Source organism: Pongo pygmaeus, chromosome 4 (assembly GCF_028885625.2).
Source record: "Pongo pygmaeus isolate AG05252 chromosome 4, NHGRI_mPonPyg2-v2.0_pri, whole genome shotgun sequence".
NCBI classification, from domain to species: domain Eukaryota; kingdom Metazoa; phylum Chordata; class Mammalia; order Primates; family Hominidae; genus Pongo; species Pongo pygmaeus.
This window is the reverse complement of record NC_072377.2, coordinates 6,732,666-6,752,909: the sequence shown is the minus strand read 5'-3', so window position 1 is coordinate 6,752,909 and position 20,244 is coordinate 6,732,666. Positions and strand designations below refer to the sequence as shown.

The following is a 20,244-nucleotide window of genomic DNA, read 5'->3' as shown; positions in this document are numbered from 1 at the left end:
CTAAGGTCTCTGGGAGGCTGGGCCAAGCAAGACAGACACTCCCACCCACAGGAAGATGGGACCAGTAACAAAGTATCCAAGACTCAAGAGAAACCCCCCCACCACGCTAAGGCTGACCTCAGTCTATATCCGGATCCTCAAGCAAGCAACTGAGGCAGCAGTTGGGCGCGGGAGGGAGGGCGCTGAGGACAGCTGGGCAATCAAAGGCAACCGCCCATTCCTGGGAACTGGGTCTCACCTCTGATTCCACACAACCCTCCAAGCCAGAGAGGACAGGCAACACACGTGGGTTCTGAAGCAAAGAGGGGCCCAGTCACCTGCGACCCAGGCACATGGCAGATTCAAGGAGAGTACTCCCAATCAGCTATTTGGGACCCTGACCATTCAACACACACGACAAAAAGGCACCAACAGTGGCTCCTATCTGCAAACGTGGTAGAGGACAGTGGATGCCAGGTCAAGGTGGCGCGGCACAAGTCACAGACAGAGGACACTGCAGCATGCCCTGCAGGACCACAGGACTGAGCTGACCAGAGGCAACACGGGGGGCGTCGCCTCAAAGAAACTCACCAGAAGCATGAACCACATTAGGAACTTAGAAATCTCAGGCAGCAGTCCCGGGAAGCCTCCTGGTGATGAGCATGAGGTCTGTGGAATATGCTGCAAATCGTGGTTTCCCAGGCAGAGACGAGACTGCAGACCCTTCAGAAGCCTGAAGTGCCTGAGGTCAGATCGCGTCCCAAGTACAACACAGGAACGCAGCTCCCCCTACATGGTGCTGTCATGAGGACTTAATGAACCCACACTGGCAAGTGCTTAGCACAGGGCCTGGCCCTCGGTAAGGGCTCGGTGCAACAGTGGTCTTAACTACGAACAAACTACAGAGGCTGAAAATTCATGGACACAGAAACACCACCACTGGGCACCACAGGAGGGAGAAACAAAGGCTGAGCCTCCAACCTACACAGCCCAAGCAAACCAAGACTTCATCAAAGCTTTTACTCTGACGTTGCTGCACTTAGCCACTTCAGGTTTTCATCATGTTTTATGCTCTTAGTCTCAGCAGTATCTCTTAGAAACTAGTATTTCCAACTGAAGTTGGACATCTTTCCCTTTCAAGCAAAATTAATAATTTGGCAAATTTATGTAAAGATAAGACTTTTAATGTAAGTATTTCTACTGACCAATCCATGTGTCCATCTACACGAGCCTAGAGAGAGAGGTCCTACAGTGGCAGTCACCTGACTGTGCTTCTGGGTGGTGGGATTGAGTGACTTTAGAGCTTTCTGCTTTAAAAAACAAACCACGGATCAGTTTTGTAAAAACAATGTCATTATGTTTTAGTTAGTTAGCACAAAGCACTCTTAGAAACAACCTCTAGCTTTAAAGCAATCAGCAAATGGCAGTGTAAGATGGCACACACAGCAGGTGGTCCCCAGCCTCATAAAGCAGCCTCTCTCCAACTGGTGATGACAGCACCAAGTCCTCCTGTTTGGTTGACAGACGTCACCCTCAGAATCCTCTTGGGAAAATCAGGGCACTAGCTGTCCATCTCTGGAGTCTCTGAATCATTTGGAGACTGGGCAGGCCCTCAGACAGCATCGGCATCTCTCCTGAGAAGCCAGACATCACTTCTCTGGAACTCAGCATAATTGTTTTCTTTTTTTTTTTTGAGACGGAGTCTCGCTCTGTCGCCCAGGCTGGAGCGCAGTAGTATGATCTCGGCTCACTGCAACCTCCGCCTCCTGGGTTCAAGAGATTCTCCTGCCTCAGCCTCCCAAGTAGCTGGAACTATAGGTGCATGCCATCACACCCGGATAACTTTTGTATTTTTAGTAGAGACGGGGTTTCACTGTGTTAGCCAGGATGGTCTCAATCTCCTGAACTTGTGATGCGCCCTCCTCGGCCTCCCAAAGTGCTGGGATTACAGGCATAAGCCACTGCACCCAGCCTGTTTTCCTCTTTATTAGCTTACCTCTTTGGACAATTATCGCTTTGCTCTACATCTGCAGTGGCTAAATAGACAGGCTACGGAGTGAGACTACCTGGACTCCAACGCCGGCTTTACACCTACCAGCTGTGTGACCCCAGGCCAGCTGTGCCGAGAACAGCCTCTCCCAGGAGGGTGGCAGGAGACACTGTATAAAGGGTGAGGGCTCAGTCGGGCCAGTGGCGATCACTACTGTGGCTAGGACTATACACCACTCACTTGATGACAGCAAAGGAAAAGCTGAGGTCCCCACCTATTAAGGGAGGCTCTGTGAACAGCAAGTCGTCTTCCCCAACCACAGGCCTTGTTATTTTATTCTAAAACCAATCCTAAAATGCCCTTTTTACTCAATGAGTCTGCAAGCTTCAGTTCATTCCATGCTTTCATCTCCCTGAATAGTTCCCATAGATTCCTACTCTTCAGTGTGGTCTCGGCGCTCTATCCTTCCACCCGCCACACTTGTCCTTCAGCATGAACATCAGTGTCTTGTGAGTCAGAACCACAAACTCCAGACAGATTCACCTTTTGCTTTCTTCCATGAGGTAACTCATAATGACACTTTAGAATTTCTTTGCATTTCACAGGACGTGCAAGGTATCCTTTTCTATATTTTTGGCCATCATTTCATCATTGTCCTTCCATTTTTTTATAATGTTTTACGTAAGTTTAGAGACGATGCCTATAACCAAAATACACTTTACTGTGTTGCGCCACGGGCCCATCTCTGACCACTCACAGAGGTCTTGCGTGGTTCTTCACTCCAACATACCAGTGCCCTCTCTGTGGGGGAGGTGGGAAGAAGCCCAGGCTGGCACACCATGCAGACTTGCATCTGGGCACCAGTGCCTTTATCTTCTAGTAGCGCCTTGGGCAAGACGCTTGAATCACTTAATGCTTAATTTTTCTCTCTTCAAAATGAGTTATCGTCCAGGATTGCGAGACTGCAGGTCAAGTCCCCAGTGCAGCAGTGCTGACTGAGGCGGCTGCGCTGCCAGTCCTGCTTTGTCTTTCAACTGCCGTCAGATTAAACAGCGAGTAAACAGCTCATCAGATGCTCCACTCTTCATAGAATGCAACTTCTAAGAATACTCCAGGTGACAGAAATCCCATTCCCGCACTGCAGGCTCCCTCCAGGCCAGTTCTGGAACACCTCAAGAAAGCACGAACCTGAGCGTACTACTGCGCAGGACTGGCTTCCCTACGAAATCCTCAACACTCCCCAACCCCACAGCTGTCGACTTTGTCCTGTGGTGGCTGTCAAAGCGCTCCACCACATCTGCGTCTAACCTCTTTAGGAAAACAAAGCAAAAGGCCCTGTACCAACATATTTGAACCACGTTTGTAGAAAGAGTTGCTAGGTTCCATCCCCCGCATGTTAGCGACGTCTTGCTCACTGAACACTGTTAGGTGTAAAGTACCCAGATGTCAGCCGTGAATTCACATTTCCAACTGCAGCACCTTTTGCCAGGTCACGTCAGCCTGTCAAGGCTTCAGTTTTCTGTCTACAAAACAAGAGTAATATCACTCATTTCATGGGTCAGCTCTGGGAACTCAAGGAGCAAACTCGTGCAGAGAGCTAAGCCAAAAGAGTCCCACACACATGAGCCACAGTGGTGCTGGTGACCAGGAAGACTGTTGAGAGAAGGAAGTGACCGTCTGCACCATCATTAACCTGCGTGCAAAAACGCTGAGACCTATCACCTGCATGCTGGACTGGAGACACTCCAGGTCACAACAGCTGCTCTGTGTTACGCTCTGCTACGAACCTATTTTAGGCTTCATGTGCTATTAAAACAGCGGCTTTTTGAAAAGGATTTGCATTGGAAACGCAAACAATTTCTAGAGCTTTCACAGTGGTAACTTGCTGAGTAACACAGCTTTTACTGTTGTATGAGTTTCAATTTATTTCAGCAACAGTTAGTGAATCAAACACTGCTTCAAATAGAGTCTAAAGTTACTGCAGTTCAGAGCCGTCTAAATACATGGCCATTTAAATTTTAATTAAAAGTAAATAAAATTAAAATTCAGCTCCTCGGTTGCATTTGTCACATTTCAAGTGCTCAAAAGTCACATATGGCCAGTGGCTACTGTATTAGTCAAAAATAGAATTATTCCATCTCCACAGGAAGTTCTACTGGACAGTGCTGTTCCAGTTGCCTACATAATGTTCCCTGGCCCTTAATTTTGTTTTCCTTCGCTATACACAGAACACTATGTTAGAAGCTGCAAAGAGTTCAGAAAACACTTCATCCACTCCTACTATGTGCATGAAATAAAAAAACCTTAACCAACTTTAAGCGAGTTACACAGAGCAGCACATACAAGCCTGAGCAAATACATCAAGAGTACCCTTGCCTCTGGGGAGATGAGATTCTTATTTAAAGCTGTAGAACAGTGCTGATGTACCTTCAGAACTGTTTAAAAAAAAAAAAAAAAAACACAAAACTAGAACAAACATTATTCATTATTAAGGCATTGTTAAAATGTTTTAAAAATAGAAAGGTATCTTTCAATTCACAACACCCCTCCAGCCCCCCACTCCCAAGACTCAGAACATTCAGTCTTTAGCAGTTTTCACTTTGGTCTGAAAGTGAAAGTTGTATTTCAAAAACCAAGAAAAAGGCTTTTCCTGTCCAGCTGGCAACAAGAAGGACTTAATTTTTGGTTTCAATTTCCTTAAAGAGAGGAGAAAAGGGCAGCGGTGGCCTTTTTAATCTCTCGCATGACAACTCACAGAGTGCTTCCAAGTCTTGCATGTGCTCTCTGAGGTGGGTGCCACAGGCTCTGCTTCATAGGTGGGGAAACTGAGGCTCAAGTTAGAAACCGTGGCGAAACCAGCCAAAGCCAGACCTGTGAATGTGTGACATGGGCTGATGGAGCTAGGCTCTCAAGAGCCAAGCACGTGGCTCCCAAAGCTGAGAAATGGACTTCCGAAGCTGAGAAATGGACTCCACCCAGCAGGTGTGAAGCAGAAACATCAAAATATATTCGACTTTTCACATCCTAGCCATTCCTTCAGATCAACAGGATTCCAGAAATGTTACAATGATCTGAAATCTCTTTCAAACAGAAAGACAGAAATCACGTAACACCCACATCCTAGCACCTGGGAAACTAACTCCAATCTGAAGCCACAGGAGAGCCTAACTGGTTGTGCACAGCAGCTGATTTAGGAAAGAAAAGGATCACAAGCCCACAACAAAAAGGCATGTTGTTGATAATCAAAGACATTCTCTGCCAACAGGGCCCCTCAGAGCTGCTCCCATCTCACCCACCCTGTCAGCCGAGAGACGGATAAACCTCTGCAGAGACCCACCCCGCCCAGGCCCAGATGTGGCCCACCCCCGGCTCACTGCCAGCAAATGCAGTGCACACCACCAGAGTCCAGGACACCAGGGACAGGCTCATAGGGCGCTCTCTAGTGGCCCAATAGTGGACAACTCATCTCCATACTTCTCCAGGCTTTCTAACTTTTCATAGTTAGGTATTAATTTTTATAATAAGAAAGAAAGAGCAGTTAAAACTAAATGATGACGTTTTTCAAATACAGTATAGAATTTTCTTGACTGTTTTCTGCTTTTGCATTCTACACTGTAAAACAGAACACTAGTTTAGCCACTCTCCAGGAAGGAAAGCAGATAAACTGCAACAGACTTTTTTAAAATTCTAAGACAAACAACAAAAGTTTCCCTTAGCATTTGGTTTATTAATACTCCGAAGACTTGCCATCCCCCACCTGCTCTCCTGAGTTGGCAGATCCTCCTCCTGCTCTTCTTTCTTGGGAGATACTTACTTAGTGGCTACCGTGTGCTTGGCACTAAGAATGCGGGCTACAATACAGCCCCGCCTTCCCTGAGGAGACTCAGGAGGGCAGTGGGGTCAGCTTTGCAATAGCAGCAACTCCACAAGAGCCAAACACTCAGAGGGGGCTCAGGAAGGGACAGAGGGAAGAACCGTGTGGGAGTTTTCTTGTGCCTCCTAAAGGAGGCACGGTGCTCTGAAGCCAAGGTTCTGGGGAAGCCAACATTCCTACGAACCTGGGCTTGCAGGACAAGTGTTCCCCACATCTTCTGCAAAGCAAAGATGGACTGTTATCAACTTAAGAGAACAGGGTTCCAGAGGTGACTCTTGGGTAAGTCATCAACACCCACCTGCATAGGAAAGACCCCTTTCCTAAGCTAGCCAATGCAGGACACCTTGTGAACAGGACTTTTCAATCACCGTATTTTCATATATTCACACAGCTTTCCTGAAAACTTTTATTTATTTATTCATTTATTTATTTATTTATTTAATTTATTTATTTTGAGACAGAGTCTCGCTCTGTCGCCAGGCTAGAGTGCTGTGGCACGATCTTGGCTCACTGCAACCTCCAACTCCCTGGTTCAAGGGATTCTCCTGCCTCTGCCTCCCGAGTAGTCCTGCAAACTTTTCTTAAATGACGTATTTTAAAGAATGTCCATCTAAGTGCAGCACAGAAAGGTTCTCCTGGTTATGGTGGCTGCCTGAGTTCAGTAGTAACCACCAAGCCAGAGGACGGAACCGGCAATCTGCAAGAGTCATTGCGATGGGCTGGAGTCCAGTCAGGGGAAAAGTGTTGGACAAGAAGAACCACAACATCCTCATCAACCGATTCCACGCCAGGGGAAGTCTACCCACAAAAGAACCTCCTCCCCTCAAGGTCCTACACCCTACTCCTTGGAACCTGTGGCTCTGATGAGGTTATCACACCATGATCATGTTGTACTACTACATGACCTTCAGGTAGGCAGGTTATCTGCAGCAGCCTGACTCAATCACACAAGCCCATAGAAGCAGGGGGCTTCCTCCAGCTGGCGGGAAACATCAGAGAAATTCAAAGTACCTTGCTTTGCAGATGGAATGCAGGTGGCCTTAAGAAGCTGACAGCGCCCTACCCAATTTCCCTGCTGGCAGCTAGCAAGCAATCAAGGACTTCCATCCTGCAAGGAACTGAATTCTGACAATAACAGGAATGTGCTGGTAAGAGGACCCTGAGTGCCAGCTGAGAGCACAGCTCGCCAACATCTTGACTTCAGCCTTGCAAAAGCCTGAGCAGAGAACCCAGCCCCGCCATCCCTGATCTCACACACAGAATCCGCCAGACCATAAGTGAGTGTTCTTCTAAGCCTCTGAGTTTATGCTAATTTGCTACACAGCAACAGAGAACTACCACAACATAGAAATCTCAAAAATAGGATGCTGCATGAGTGTGCATCCCCAGTGTTGGGAGAAAAGGCATCCTGGCCACCTCACTCAAGCACATGTCCACAACAGGTCAGGTAACTTGGACACCTGTCAGTGCTGACTGAGACCACCTGCCTGCCCTCCCTGAGGTGCTTCTCAAGGCAGGTTCAGAGTGGCAGCTTTCAAAGAGGGCGAGGCTTGCCATCCAATTCACTGCAAAGAAGAGGAAGCACTGACAAGCCAGCCACACCTCCTAAAAAGGGCCTCTCCACGGCAGCACTGCGGCTTCTTCAATCTTCTGCAAGTCTGGGTGGTCTGACTCTGCCACCCCTCTGTACCTTTAGTCCAAATTCTGGTTGCATCCTCAAAAATCAAGTTTCTGAATTTGAATCTCAAGGTTTACTGTTTTTTTTTCTTCTTAACCTTTTTTACTCCACAATTACAAAATCAGATCCTAAACCATATGACCTAACTGAGGCATAAAAAGTTCTTATTTTCCAAGGATAACTATTAACTCTTCTTCCACAGGACGCTTACATGAATCCATTTAAAATGAGGACAAAATCTCATATTAAATAGTGACCAAAGAACGTTTGAGACTTTACCTTGAGACACAAATCTTAGAACTTTTTACTTTAAAATATTTACTTAAAATTACTTTGAAAAATTATGTCACAAACATGCATTAAATATTTCTGAGAAAAAGCAAATGACACTGTTGTTCCATCACACGCTCACAGCAGCAAGACAGAACCCACTTTGCTTCATTCTGACTTCCACAGCACGAGCATTAAGCCTTTTTTTTTTTTTTCTGCTAAAAGATTGGAGGCCTCTCATTCCCAGCCAGTTTAATACTCCGACCCTCCTTTTCCAGAGTCTGTCATGCCCTCCTGGGCAGCCCCTTCTCCAAGTGTCAGCTGTCCTGACCTGGCCAGTCCTCGTCTATCAGTGACTGGACATACGGTGCAAGCAGTTCTCCAGCAAAACTTTCCTCAACTCCAGCACAGCCAGTGTCTTGCAGTCGATTTTCAATTTCACCTTGTGGAGCTTGGCCATGGAACAAAAGACAGGAACAAGTGATGCTATTACTAAATGGAAGGAGTGTTGGAAGAGTTGATGGATGAAATTAACTCCTCTTCCTCCTGCAACAGTGCAGGAGCAAGTATCTGCTTAGTGTGATCATGCACGCTTCTCTTCACAAGCTTATACCTCTGGGACTCAGAGAGTGAAACTCAGAAAGCAAGGTCCACAAATGCCACCGCCACCCTTTAACGCAGGTCTCACAACAACCTCTCTCATGCATCCTGGACACTCACAGGAAAGTACGGGAGGGAAAGACCCCTAAGAGTGATGCCTCCCGTGCTCTGCAGCAGGCCCTGCTGAGCATCACAAGGATGTTCCGGACAGGTCACACCTGTTCTACTTTATGTCAGTGAGGTCAGGCTAGAGGGAGAGGGGGGATCCTGGTTGCGCCTCCAAGCTCTGACTCCTTCGCAAGAAAGAATTGAGAAAAACATGCACCAAGTTGGAAACGACTCTCACCAGGGACCTTGTGGGGCATGGCTGACTATGTCCTACGCCGACAGTGGTCGGTCTCTCTCAGACTTCAAACTAAGAACAGAATTTCCTTTGAGTTAATAGAAGATATCAAAAGATGAGATTAAATACCAAGAAACCTGCAGAGAGGAAGTTGCATACACCTGCTGTACACTGCAGGCACACCTGAGATGGCACAGCCCTCGAAAGGCCAAACTCTGAATAGAAGCTGTTCAGGGCCCGGGACACCTGCACGTGTCTTCGTTCAACTCCATTCTTCCTGGGTCTCTGTAACACACCAGTAAGGATGTGGCCAAATATCTGAGGGCTATGCTCCCACTCTCACTTATGCAAGACTTTTAACCTGAAGAGGTTTCCAAAGCTGCTAGAACGACCATGACAAAGTAACAACAGCCCAAAGCCCTGCTGGGTCAGGGGATGAGAGCACTTCCAAGTGACAGCAGCCAGAGGCTGGGATGCAAAGGGCCCAGGGCCCGTCCACACACCTGACCAACATCTCTAGGTCAGAAGCCCAGGTAGACAGCACAGCTCACGCTAAGCACACCATTCCCAAAACAAAGGCTTGGGATTTCAATCAAACAATGGAATAAGAACCAGAGCCAAAAGGAGCATTTCACCTCCTCTCCTCTGAAGGTTCTTGCACCAAACCCTGTCCTCTTTCACCTGCTTTTTCTTCATCCTACTTGAGGCAGAAGGCAGACTGGCAGTCTCACAAGGCCAAGCCACCAGGCAAAGTGTCCAAGGGCAGAAAACTCCTCCCTAGAAAAGGACAAATAGTGCGGGTTGCCACATGGGCTACCAGGCAAAGACCCAACTGGGTTCAGTCAATGCTCCACAGCAGGCTCATCCTCCCATGAGGAATGCACACTGCATTTTCAGAAGTGCACGTCCTGGGACTATATCACAACCCCAGGCAGCTTCTCAGCAACAAGGTCCTTTACTATTGGCCAGCCCAGGTGTGCCTTTAAAACTCAGTTATTTCCTTAGCTAAGCCACAACTGAAAGACTTTTTGGTGTCCTTTCTCAACACTCTGGGTAAGCTAATGGCCAGAAGCAAGTTCTAGACAGAACTATTTCTTCATACAAAAAGGTTAGTTCATATAGGACCAAGGGGCCATGTGGAAATGATCACCGGGGGGACCTTACCTCCTCTAGCCACAGGCCCAACTCTACCACCGCTTAGATTTACTTCTGAAAGAGTAGCTGGAGTAGCAGCCCAAGCAGAGGTCACCGTGCCCTTCTGGGCACATAGCAGGTGGTCCTCACAGGCCCTTTTGGGCAGAGACGGCAGGAAGCGGATGCACCCAAGGCCATACTGGAGGCATGGTACACACCACCCAGAGACAGGCAAGGAGAGGTCTCCAGCAAAGGGGAAAAGGAAAGTTCCAAGAGCATGACTGCAGTATCAAACCAGACCTCCTGGCGGGCTTCAGAGCCCTCTCATGCCCTACACCATACTGCCTTACAGATACGTTCTAACAGGTTGGCAAGGGGTGGGGCCAGGAGCCAGGACCCAGGGCCATCTGAGCAGAAGAGCCCTGGAGGTGTTGCTGAGTTTTAGGCTTTAGTCTTTAATGTGGGGGATTGGAGATGGGGGAGGTGACATCACAGGGTGAAGGGGAATCTGACCAGACCTGCTGGCAGAGAAGATTGCCCCATTAGCCGTGATGGGAAAGGACTCAAGCAGGACCGACCAGAGTGCATCAAAGGCACCTCCGGCTGCTTGAGCAATCTCCACAGAGGTAACAAGGCCTGCATGAGGGAGGATGAGGGGTGGAGAGATTAAAAGGGCCAAACAAACAGCATGTGATGAGAGACTGGACGTGGGTGACGAAGAGCGTGAGAGGGGACCTGCACAACTGAGCAGGGTACTCTTGTGCTCTAGGCAGGCGGCACTTGCAGGCAGGTTTCAGGGTGGGTCAAGATCATGAGATTGTGTCTCCCATGCCGTCCCTGCCCCAGATCCCCAGATTCTAGCACAGCACCTGACCCTAGTGGGTTCATTCACTAACAAAAGCAACACTACCTACTGAGCCTGACTAGAGTTACCAGGAGGAAACAGCTCGGGGAGCCCAAGTGAGGTGCACGGGGCCTGATGCGCTACCGCTTTCTAAGAGCAGAGGTACAACCCAAGACTGGCAGAGACCACGTGTCTTCCTGTTTTTTCTAGTGCTAAGACAAACGGAGTCCATTCCAGTTACATAACAGGCTGGAAACCTAAAGGTCCTCCCCAAGCGAGCCCTTAGGTATATATATTGCTATTCATCAAGAAGAAACTGCTCCCAACCACCTGCTCTCAGAAAGTTCTACAGGTTAGAACTGGAGGGAGAGGAGAGGAGTCTGCGCTCCCGCCAGCGTCTGCACTGCCTGTTTACACTTCGGGGAATTTAGAAGGTATCGCTTGTAGCCCAAGCCAGGTGAAACAAGTTACAGAACATGCAGCTATTACAGTGTATCACACGCTTTAAAGAAGTATCAACTCGTGTTTCCCAACATACTTCAAATGAGAAACAGAGTTACAAGAAAAAGTTCACTGTAAGAACTCCCAACACCTAGCAATTGTGGTTATTTGTAGGACTCTACTGCATGCAACAACCCTCATACCCCGGCAAATCCTTAATTGTTTTTTAAATTGGGGGAAAAAATTGTGCAAGGAAAAATTATCATTTAAGTCTTAAAATACTGACATACAATCTACACATAAATTACTTGCAGACGCTCAGAAAAGCCCAAAATGGCAAAGGGGCTGCGTCAACAGCATCACACCTGAACAGCCTCACCTGGGACAATTCCAACCCCGACACACACACCACCTTTCGTTTCATTCCTTGCAGTCTGTAAGTGCACTAAACTTAAGTAGAGCCTCTAATTCCCTCTAGGCGGATGTAGAAATATTTAAAATAAAAATGGCATCTTCCAAAGAATAGACACATATGACAAATCTGTTTTTTCTTTGAATTAAGCCAATGATTATAAACCATAGGCGATGCTTATGTTAATTGCAGCACGAAATTAAAGCACCCAACACCCCCAAAACATGAATCACCTCTAACTTGACAGTTAAATTTTTTTAAAAAATGAAATTAAAAAGGTTAATATTTACCTTCGACGTGATTTGAGTTCCTGGCAATACTAAATTATTCTGCAACTTAACTTACATGAAATTCCACGCTTATCTACGCCCCACTTTGACAAGGGGTTCCTCACTTGCCCGGAGGCGGGGTGGAGGGGGAGAGAGTCGATTTCCCGTTCCCAATCTCAAGAGTAAAAAAGACAAATACCTGCAGGTCCTACTCAGCAACCCCTTTCTTGCACCGTTACTTGTAGGATCTGGGCAAGTCACTCCACTATAAATGAGTTTGACATTTAAAAAAAAAAAAAAACTTTCAGTGCAGAGTAGGGCCTTGGCCTTCGCCTTCAACATCCATCCTCCAATAGCCTGGGCGCCTGGGACGGGTGTCTGCACCACGGGCGCCGGCCAGGACCATGGTCCCCGTCCCCGCCCCCGCGGCCTCCCCGCGCACTCACCCCTGGATGCCCGGGCTGTACGCGCGGCTCTTCCAGGGGGTGCCGGGCCGCGGCGCCTGGGCCCCGGGGCCGCCCCCTCCGCTGAGAGCGGCCGCGCGGCTGCCGGACAGCAGGTAGTTGAGGCCGTAGGTGCTGGCCTTGTTCTCGCGTTTCCGGCGACCCGGGTGGAACTGGTGCTGCGACGGGGAGCCGGCGGGCGCGGGGCCGCGCGGCCCGGGGTGCCCGTTGGCTGTGCCGGGGGCGCTGGGCGCGCCGTCGGCGAAGTTGAAGAAGGCGCCGCCGCGGCCGCCGCCCGGCCGGCCCAGCGAGGCGCTGCTGGAGGACGACGACGAGCAGCCGGGGCTCTCGGTGCCCGACTCCGCGTTGGACGAGGACGACGACGAGGACGACAGCGACGGCGACTTGTGCAAGCGCCGCGCGCCCTCGGCCGCGGGCCCCAGCGCCGTCAGCAGCGCGGGGGGCAGCGCGGCGGGCGCGGCGGGGCCCGGCGGCGGGGGCGACGCGGCGGGCAGCGCGGTGCCCAGGCCGCCACCGCCCCGCCCGGCCGCCCCCGCCGCGGAGGCCGTGTCCAGCGCCGGCGAGTTGAGGCAGAAATAGGACGCGAAGCCCGAGCCGCCGCGGCCCACGCCCTGCGAGGTCTCCCAGATCTGCATCCACAGGGCATTGGCCGGCCCCTTCTGCTCGGGCTGGATCCAGGCCACGCGCGGATCCATCCACGCGCCGCCCCCGCGGGGCCCGCGCGCCCGCCCGCCCCGACGCGGCCCCGCCCCCGCCGCGCCCCGAGGCCCGGCCGCGCGCGCACGGACGGACGGACGGGCCTGGGCCGGTGGCGGCGGCGGCGGGCGGGCCGAGTCCCGGCCTCCTGCTCGAGTCGCGCTCCCGTCGGGCTCCGGCGTGGGGCGGCGGCGGCGGCGGTGATGGCCCTGGGCAGGCCGCGGCGGGCGGCTCCGGCGCTTGGCGCGTCCCAGCGGGCGGCTGCGGTCTCGGGGCTCCTGTTTCACGCGGCGCGGGGCGGGCGCGGGGGCCGCGGCGGCGGCGGCGTTCCACTCGGGCCGCGGGGAGAGGCCATCGGAGAGGGGCGGGCGGCGGGGCCGAGGGGGCGGGCCCAGGCGCCGCGCGGCTGAGGGACCCGCGGGAGGCGCCGCCGCCCGTGCGCCTAACCCTCAGTCACGCTCGCGCCGCTGGCTCGGCGCTCCTGCGGTGGCGGCGGCGGTGAAAAGACACTCTCGGCGGCGACAGCGCGGGGGAAGGAGGGGACCGCCACCGCCTCCGCTCCAATGAGGGGCGGGGGAGGGGGCGGGGACGGGGGCGGCAGGAGGAAGCGCGGCCTTGGTCGCCGGGCCGTGTCGCCGGTGCGCACGCGCGACCGATTTCAAATCCTCACTAGACACCGCCGCCGTGGTTACCGCGCCTGCGCGTTGGGGCCCAGTCGGCGCGGGCGGGGTGAGGACGGCGTCAGAAGCTACGCGACTGGGAGGGGCTGGAGGGAGAGGCGGCGGCGTTGAGCCCTTCCAGACTAGGCCGGGTTTGGGTGGAATGGGCAGCCGCTGGAAGGCCCGCACGCCGCCCTCGGCCCGTCGCGGCACGCAGACCGGGGCGTGCAGACATGCGCGCTAGGGCCGGTGTCGCCGGGCTGCCGCCTGAGCCACGCTGCGCGTGCGCAAGGCAGCGTGGCCGTCAGCGCCACCGCCACCGGTGGAAGTTTCCGAGCAGCCGGGCAGGGGCAGCGAACGCCACCGCAGGCGCTTCCCCCGCCGGCCGGCCCTCCCTCCTGACGTAAGGGCGGGCCCCGGTCGCAGATCCCGCCCCAGGTCTCTCATTCGAGGGTCCGTGCAGCAGGTCACGCTGCGCTCTCTGGGGTCCGCGCGTCGGCCCACGTGCTCACTGCACCTCGCGGGGTGAGCAGCCAGCGTGCGGTGCCGGGTGGCTGGCTCCGCCGCTCCGGAGCCGGGAAGGACGCGCGGCGGAGTCCTGCTGCCTAGCGGGTCTGCCTACAGGCGTTTGGTTTGCTTTTTAAAATGATTTTGTGTGCGCAAAGTGAAGTGAAAACTTCCAAGTTAATTCCCTGGGCAAAATGGGCAGTGCTAGCCGAGGAACGGCTGGTGGGCGGCGCGTCCGGCCGCCGGCTTCGATTTTTCCAGCTGCACCGAGCGGGCAGGAGTCAGTGGGAAACCGCCCGCCATCCACAGCCTGCCGTTTGCCATCCCGGTGTCCCGAGCGCGATGGAAGCCGGGTTGACAGTGGCACTGTTTGGAATACAGCGCCAACCACACATCCTGTGAGGTCCAAAGCAAACGCCAGTGTCGTTGTTGATCATCGCTGTGCCCCGCGAGCCTGGGCGACGTGAGGCCCCGCGGCTGCCGACCTGTCTTCAGGGGGAGTCCCCGCAAGTGCACTGCCGGGGCCAGGGCCCTGAAGCTGCCCAGTGGCGCCCGGGCTCCAAGCCTTTTAGGTAGAACGGGACCTGGCCTTCCTACCGGCGTGTTGTAAATGCTACCCCTCGTCTCTAGCACAGATGAGTAGACATTACTAAGCACTTGACCTTCCAAACATCGCTCCAACAGGAAAGGTCCGTGTGTTCCATACAAAGGCTTTGGGGCAAGTGGTGGTGTTTAGTAATAAAAATGAATGTTTCAGACGTTTTCAAATGCCTTCATATTGTACATGTGGAAATCATGACCAAGGATTAGAACGTGCATTCAGTAAACAGAAAATCACACACAAATCAAACAGCCGTTATTCTGGAGCTCTTTGCTTCCAATGGCTCAGTCCAAAATCCTTGGTCATGCCTGGCTCCTCTCTCTGTCCACAATGAACACATCCTCTTGGCTCCACTGCCCGAAACATCCAGAACCCAACTGCTACCCCTCCTCCTCCTCCCTCCACCCCTGTTTACTCTCCTTCCCGTCACCCGTCCATTTTAAAGCAGTGCCTTCTAGCTGGTTTCCCACATTCCGCACAGCTGCTCGTGTGATCCTTTTTAAAAAAGAAAAAAGATGTTACTATTGAAAATCAGCTCATGCCACTCTGAGAATACTATGCAGCCGTAAAAAAGGAATGAGATCATGTCCTTTGTGGGGACATGAATGGAGGTGGAAGCCGCTATCCTCAGCAAACTAACACAGGAACAGAAAACGAAACACCGCATGTTCTCAGTAATAAGTGGGAGCTGAACAATGAGAACGCATCGACACAGGGAGGGGAACAACACACCGGGACCTGTTGGGGGTTAGGGGAAGGGAGAGCATCAGGATAAATAGCTAATGCATGCAGGGCTTGATGCCTAGGTGATGGGTTCACAAGTGCAGCAAACCACCATATCACACATTTACCTATGTAACAAACCTGCACGTCTTGCACGTGTATCCCAGAATTAAAAATTGACATTTTAAAAAATTCAGTTCATGCCACTCTTCTGCTCAAAACCCTCCAGTGGCTTTCTTTCTCACTCAGCAAAATGGAACAACCTTGCTATGACCTGCAAGTCCCTTATTCCTTGGTCCTTCCCCTCTTCCCCCGCCCTCACCTCCCAGTGCTTTCCCTAACCCAAACAATACCAGCCAAAAGCACAGCTGGCACACTCCTGCCTTAGGGCCTTTGCACTTGCTGTTCCATCTGCCTGGCATGCGTTCCCTCCTCCCCATCTTAGTGAGGACGTCCGAGTGGCTCTTTAGTCTAAACTGCAAACATAACCCTCAGCATCCGCTGTTTCCCTTCCCTGTTTGCTTTTTCTCCCTTAGTTTCCTGGAGCTGTGTAACAAAATATCACAAACTGGGTGGCTTAAAACAACAAACGCATGCTCTCACAGTCCTAGAGGCTGAACGTCCAAAATCAAGTTGTCATCAAGGCCGTGTATACTCTGAAGGCTGTAAGGGAGTCTGCCCATGCTCTCCTCTCAGCTTCTGGTGTTGCTGGCAAACCGTGGCATTCCTTGGCTTGTTGGTGCATCACCCCACTCTCTGACACGTCATCGCATGACGTTTCCCTGGGTCCTTGACTTGCGGATGCATCGCTCCACTCTCTGTCATCATCATCGCATGGCATTTTCCCTGTGTCCGTGTCTCTTCTCAGAAAGACACCAGTGGCATTGGATTAGGGTCACCCTAGTGTCTTCCTCCTAACCTGATTACATCTGCAAAGAGTTTCCAAATAAGGTCATGTTCGCAGGCACCCAGGGTTGGGACTTGAACATATCTTTCTAGGGGACACTATACCACCTCATATATATTTTATCTCATTTATCATCTGTGTCCCCCACCCCATTGGAATGCATGCTCCGTGAAGAGAGGATAGGACTGGCCTGTCCCTGCTGTGCACCAGCTGAAGGATTGTCTGACACATCAGTCCTCAGTGAACATTGGCAGAATGACTGGCAGCTGATTGATTGGCCCAGCAGGAATGGACACGGGCAGTTGCCCTTGTCCAGCTTCCAGGATCTGTTACACAGGTTGTCATTGTTTAGGTATTTTAAGTTTTTCTTGATTGCCTCATACTCCGTCTTTGCAGTTTGCCTCTAGCTAATCCTCCTTAATTTGATCCACCAGCCACCAAACAACATTTTGTAATTAAAACCAAGGTTTTGTTATTTATATATGATCATATTTTTATGTAAATTAAAAGCAGTATATATATGTATATATACACATATACATATATATGTGTGTGTGTGTGTGTGTAGAGAGAGAAAGAGAGAGAGAGTCTCACTCCGTCGCCCAGGCTAGAGTGCAGTGACGCAATCCTGGCTCACTGCAACTTCCGCCTCCAGAGTTTAAAGTGATTCTCATGCCTCAGCCTCCTGAGTAGCTGGGGTTACAGGTGTGTGCCATCGCACCTGGCTAATGTTTGTATTTTTAGTAGAGATGGGGTTTCACTGTGTTGGCCAGGCTAGCCTTGAACCCCTGACCTCCAATGATCCACCCACCTCAGCCTCCCAAAGTGCTGGGATTACAGGCATGAGCCACCGTGCCCGGCTGCAGTGTATTTCTTAATGCAATCAAGAAACAATACTGAATGTAAAATGCAGTTTTTGAGATGCTGGGCAAGGGAGATCTTTCTCTTTATCAATTTCTACAGAGAAGTGCAGCCCATTCCCGTTTTGGGCCAAAACCCTCTCCTCTCTCTCTTCGGATATTGGAAGAGGAATAATATTAGAGATTACACCACGATTTTAGTGATTTATTCCCATGAAAAAAATGGTTTATAAAGTGTATTCCATGGACTACCCATGCCAGAATTAGCAATGCTGGTCAAAATGCAGATACCTAGAGCTCACCCAATCTACCGAAACTCTCTAGGAGCAAGCCCAGGAATCTCTATTTTAAGTAAATTTTCTGAGTAATTCTAAAACACAGTGAACTCTGAAAACCTCTACCTAAAACGGGGTTCCCAAATTCAATTGCTCACAGGTGCCAAGTAACTGAAAGTGTGTAGGTATTAGTCAGCTACTGCTGGGTAAGAAACCACCCCAAGTTTAGTGGCTTAAAATAAGTGTTTGGTATTGCTCACAAGTCTACAAATCAACTAGGTGGTTTTGCTGCTCTGGGTCAAACACAGCTGATCTTGCTCCACTCAGCTGGCCAATCAGCTGAAGGCTGGCTGGGCTAGAGTAGCCTGGCTGGCAGCTGGGGCACCAGAGTTGACAGAGTTGACAAGGACCATCAGTCTCTTGTTATCCAACAGGCTGACTCAGGCTTGTTCTCAGGTGGCTGAACAGCGTTTCAGGAGTGCAAGCAGACATGCACGAGGCTCAGAACTGGCATGCCATCACTTCCTTACCATTCTGTGAGACAAAGCAAGTGGCGAGGACTTGACAAGTCAAGGAGTGGGAAAGAAGCCTCCACCTCTTGATGGAAGGAGCTGCATCACATTGCAAGGGGTGTGGGGCACTGGAAGGGGGAGAATCGGGGGGTGAATTATGCTAACCTCTACCTCTGTTATCACGTGACATCCTCCCCTGTGTATCTCTCTATGCCTTCTCTTCTTGTAAGGACATCAGTCATTGGATTTGGGGCCCACTCTAAATCCAGGATGATTTCATCTGAAGATTCTTAACTGATTATACCGCCAAAGACCCTATTTCCAGATAAGGTCTTGTTCCGACATTCTGGGTGGACACTAGGAAGTTGCATAGTGTCCTCCCAAAATTCACCCAGAATTTTGGGAAGACCACTTTGCAACCTACTACAGAGGCTTAAATAAGAAAGTTATTTTACTCCTGCAATAAGAAATCCAGCAAGAAAGGGCCATTGGCATGGTGGCCCAGTGCCCCAGGATGTCCGAGCTGACCTGTCTGACATTCCCCTGGCCTTTACCTAAAGGCTGCTCTGGCTCCAGCCCTCATGTCCACAGGAAGGAGGTGGGGGAAGAAGGACAGTGTCTGCTGTCTGTGACCCTTTGTATCAGAAAAGCAAACTTTTTCCAAGAAACCTCGTGTCAGATTTGTCCTCAAATCTTGTTGATTAGAGCTGGTTATAAGGCCACCCCAACTGCAAGAGAGTCTGGGAAATTAAGACACAGGATGAGACACAGAATGATCATGAATGACCTAAACCAATCGTGAGCCATTGTTTGTGGTGGACTTATGACCATGTTGAAAAAAAACTGGGTCTGTTAGTAAAGAAGCAGGAAGTGGGTCTCATGTCCTGCCAGTGTCTGCCACCTGCAATCTCTTCTGAATTCAGTCCATACAAGTCTGTTTCTGAGAGCCTGCAAAGACCCTATTTCCAAATAAGGTCTTGTTCTGAGGTTCTGGGTGAACGTGAATTTTGGGAGGACACTTTTTGGCCTGCTACAGAGGCTTGAATGTTCTGATGAAGTCTAGTTTTTGTCCTTGAATAGAGTAGCCCCACCAAGAGAATACAACCCACAAGAAATGCCTCTTCTTTCCAACCACTCTAGAGCAGGTTGTCAACCAGAGCTGACTGTGTCTCCCATGGGACGTGTGGCCACGTCTGGAGACACTTTGGATTGTCATGACTAGGGGTAGTTGCTGGGCCCCAGCATCAAGCACATACAGATGACAAATTCCGTCTCTGAGTGAGGGCCCGAAGAAGCTCTCAGCTCAACAAACGGAGACGTGTGTGATGTACACACATGTGCAGGGTACTAGTGGGAGACATGGCAAGGGAACCCAGAGGTGTTGCCGGACTGATCCTAGAAGATACAGAGTATTAGCCTAACAGAGGGAGGACATTCCAGGATGAGAAATGTCCGGAGATACAGCCCTGAGGACAGAAATTCCCCAGGGCTGTCAGTGGCCAGGGGCCAAGCACGGCAGCAGAAATCCAATGTGAGGCTGTTGGCCAAGGCCAGGCACAGGAAGGGTGTGCCATGGACAGCACTTTTAAAGATGTACCCCGAAGAGGGGTATGGTCTAACTTGCGTTTTAAGAAAAGTTCACTTTGTCTTAACGATGGAATTATGAGAGACCAAGATTGAAGATGGAGGTAAAGGTTGGGGGCATTGCCTGTTGAGAGAAATAGAAAATCAGTAATGGGCACAGTATTAGGTATGGAAAGGATTATTTAGGAGAAAATAAATTAGGGTCAGTCATTGTAGTTGCTATAAGAAACGATCTCAAATCAGAGTGGCATGACATGTTAAGAGTTTATTTCTTACTCACTTCCCAGTCCACTGTGGGCCTGCATGGGGCCTGGGGTATGGGGAAGGAGAACTCTGCTCCACACAGTCATTCAGGAATCCTGGCTCTTTCATGCAGAAGTTCTGCCATTCCCTTGGGTCCTGGAGTTTTCAGCTAGCTCTCTGCAGAGGGCCAGCAAAGGGGTGAGGGGAAGAAATAGGATGGAGCATCCTGCAGGAGGTTTAGGCTCCAGGTCTGGGGGGTGGCCAGCACATCACTCACACGCATATTTTGGTAGCCAGAACTCAGACACTGGCCACATCCAAGTTGAGGGAGGCTGGAATATATAGTCCAGCTGAGAGCCCAGAACAAAAAGGAACTGGG

General features: G+C 50.9%; 1 protein-coding gene across 2 annotated transcripts in view; it reads right to left on the bottom strand.

The window, feature by feature from the left end:
- Positions 1-13,553, bottom strand: part of TENT4A (terminal nucleotidyltransferase 4A) — a 43,560-nt gene extending 30,007 nt beyond the window's left edge. Inside the window, exon 1 of one of the 2 annotated variants that reach the window (XM_054488274.2) lies at positions 12,281-13,553. In XM_054488274.2, coding sequence (XP_054344249.1) covers positions 12,281-12,993 — 713 coding nt within the window. In that variant the 5' untranslated portion in view covers positions 12,994-13,553. The remainder of the gene's footprint in view (positions 1-12,280) is intronic. The other variant, XM_054488273.2, reaches the window with a different exon arrangement.
- Positions 13,554-20,244: the final 6,691 nt, after the last annotated feature.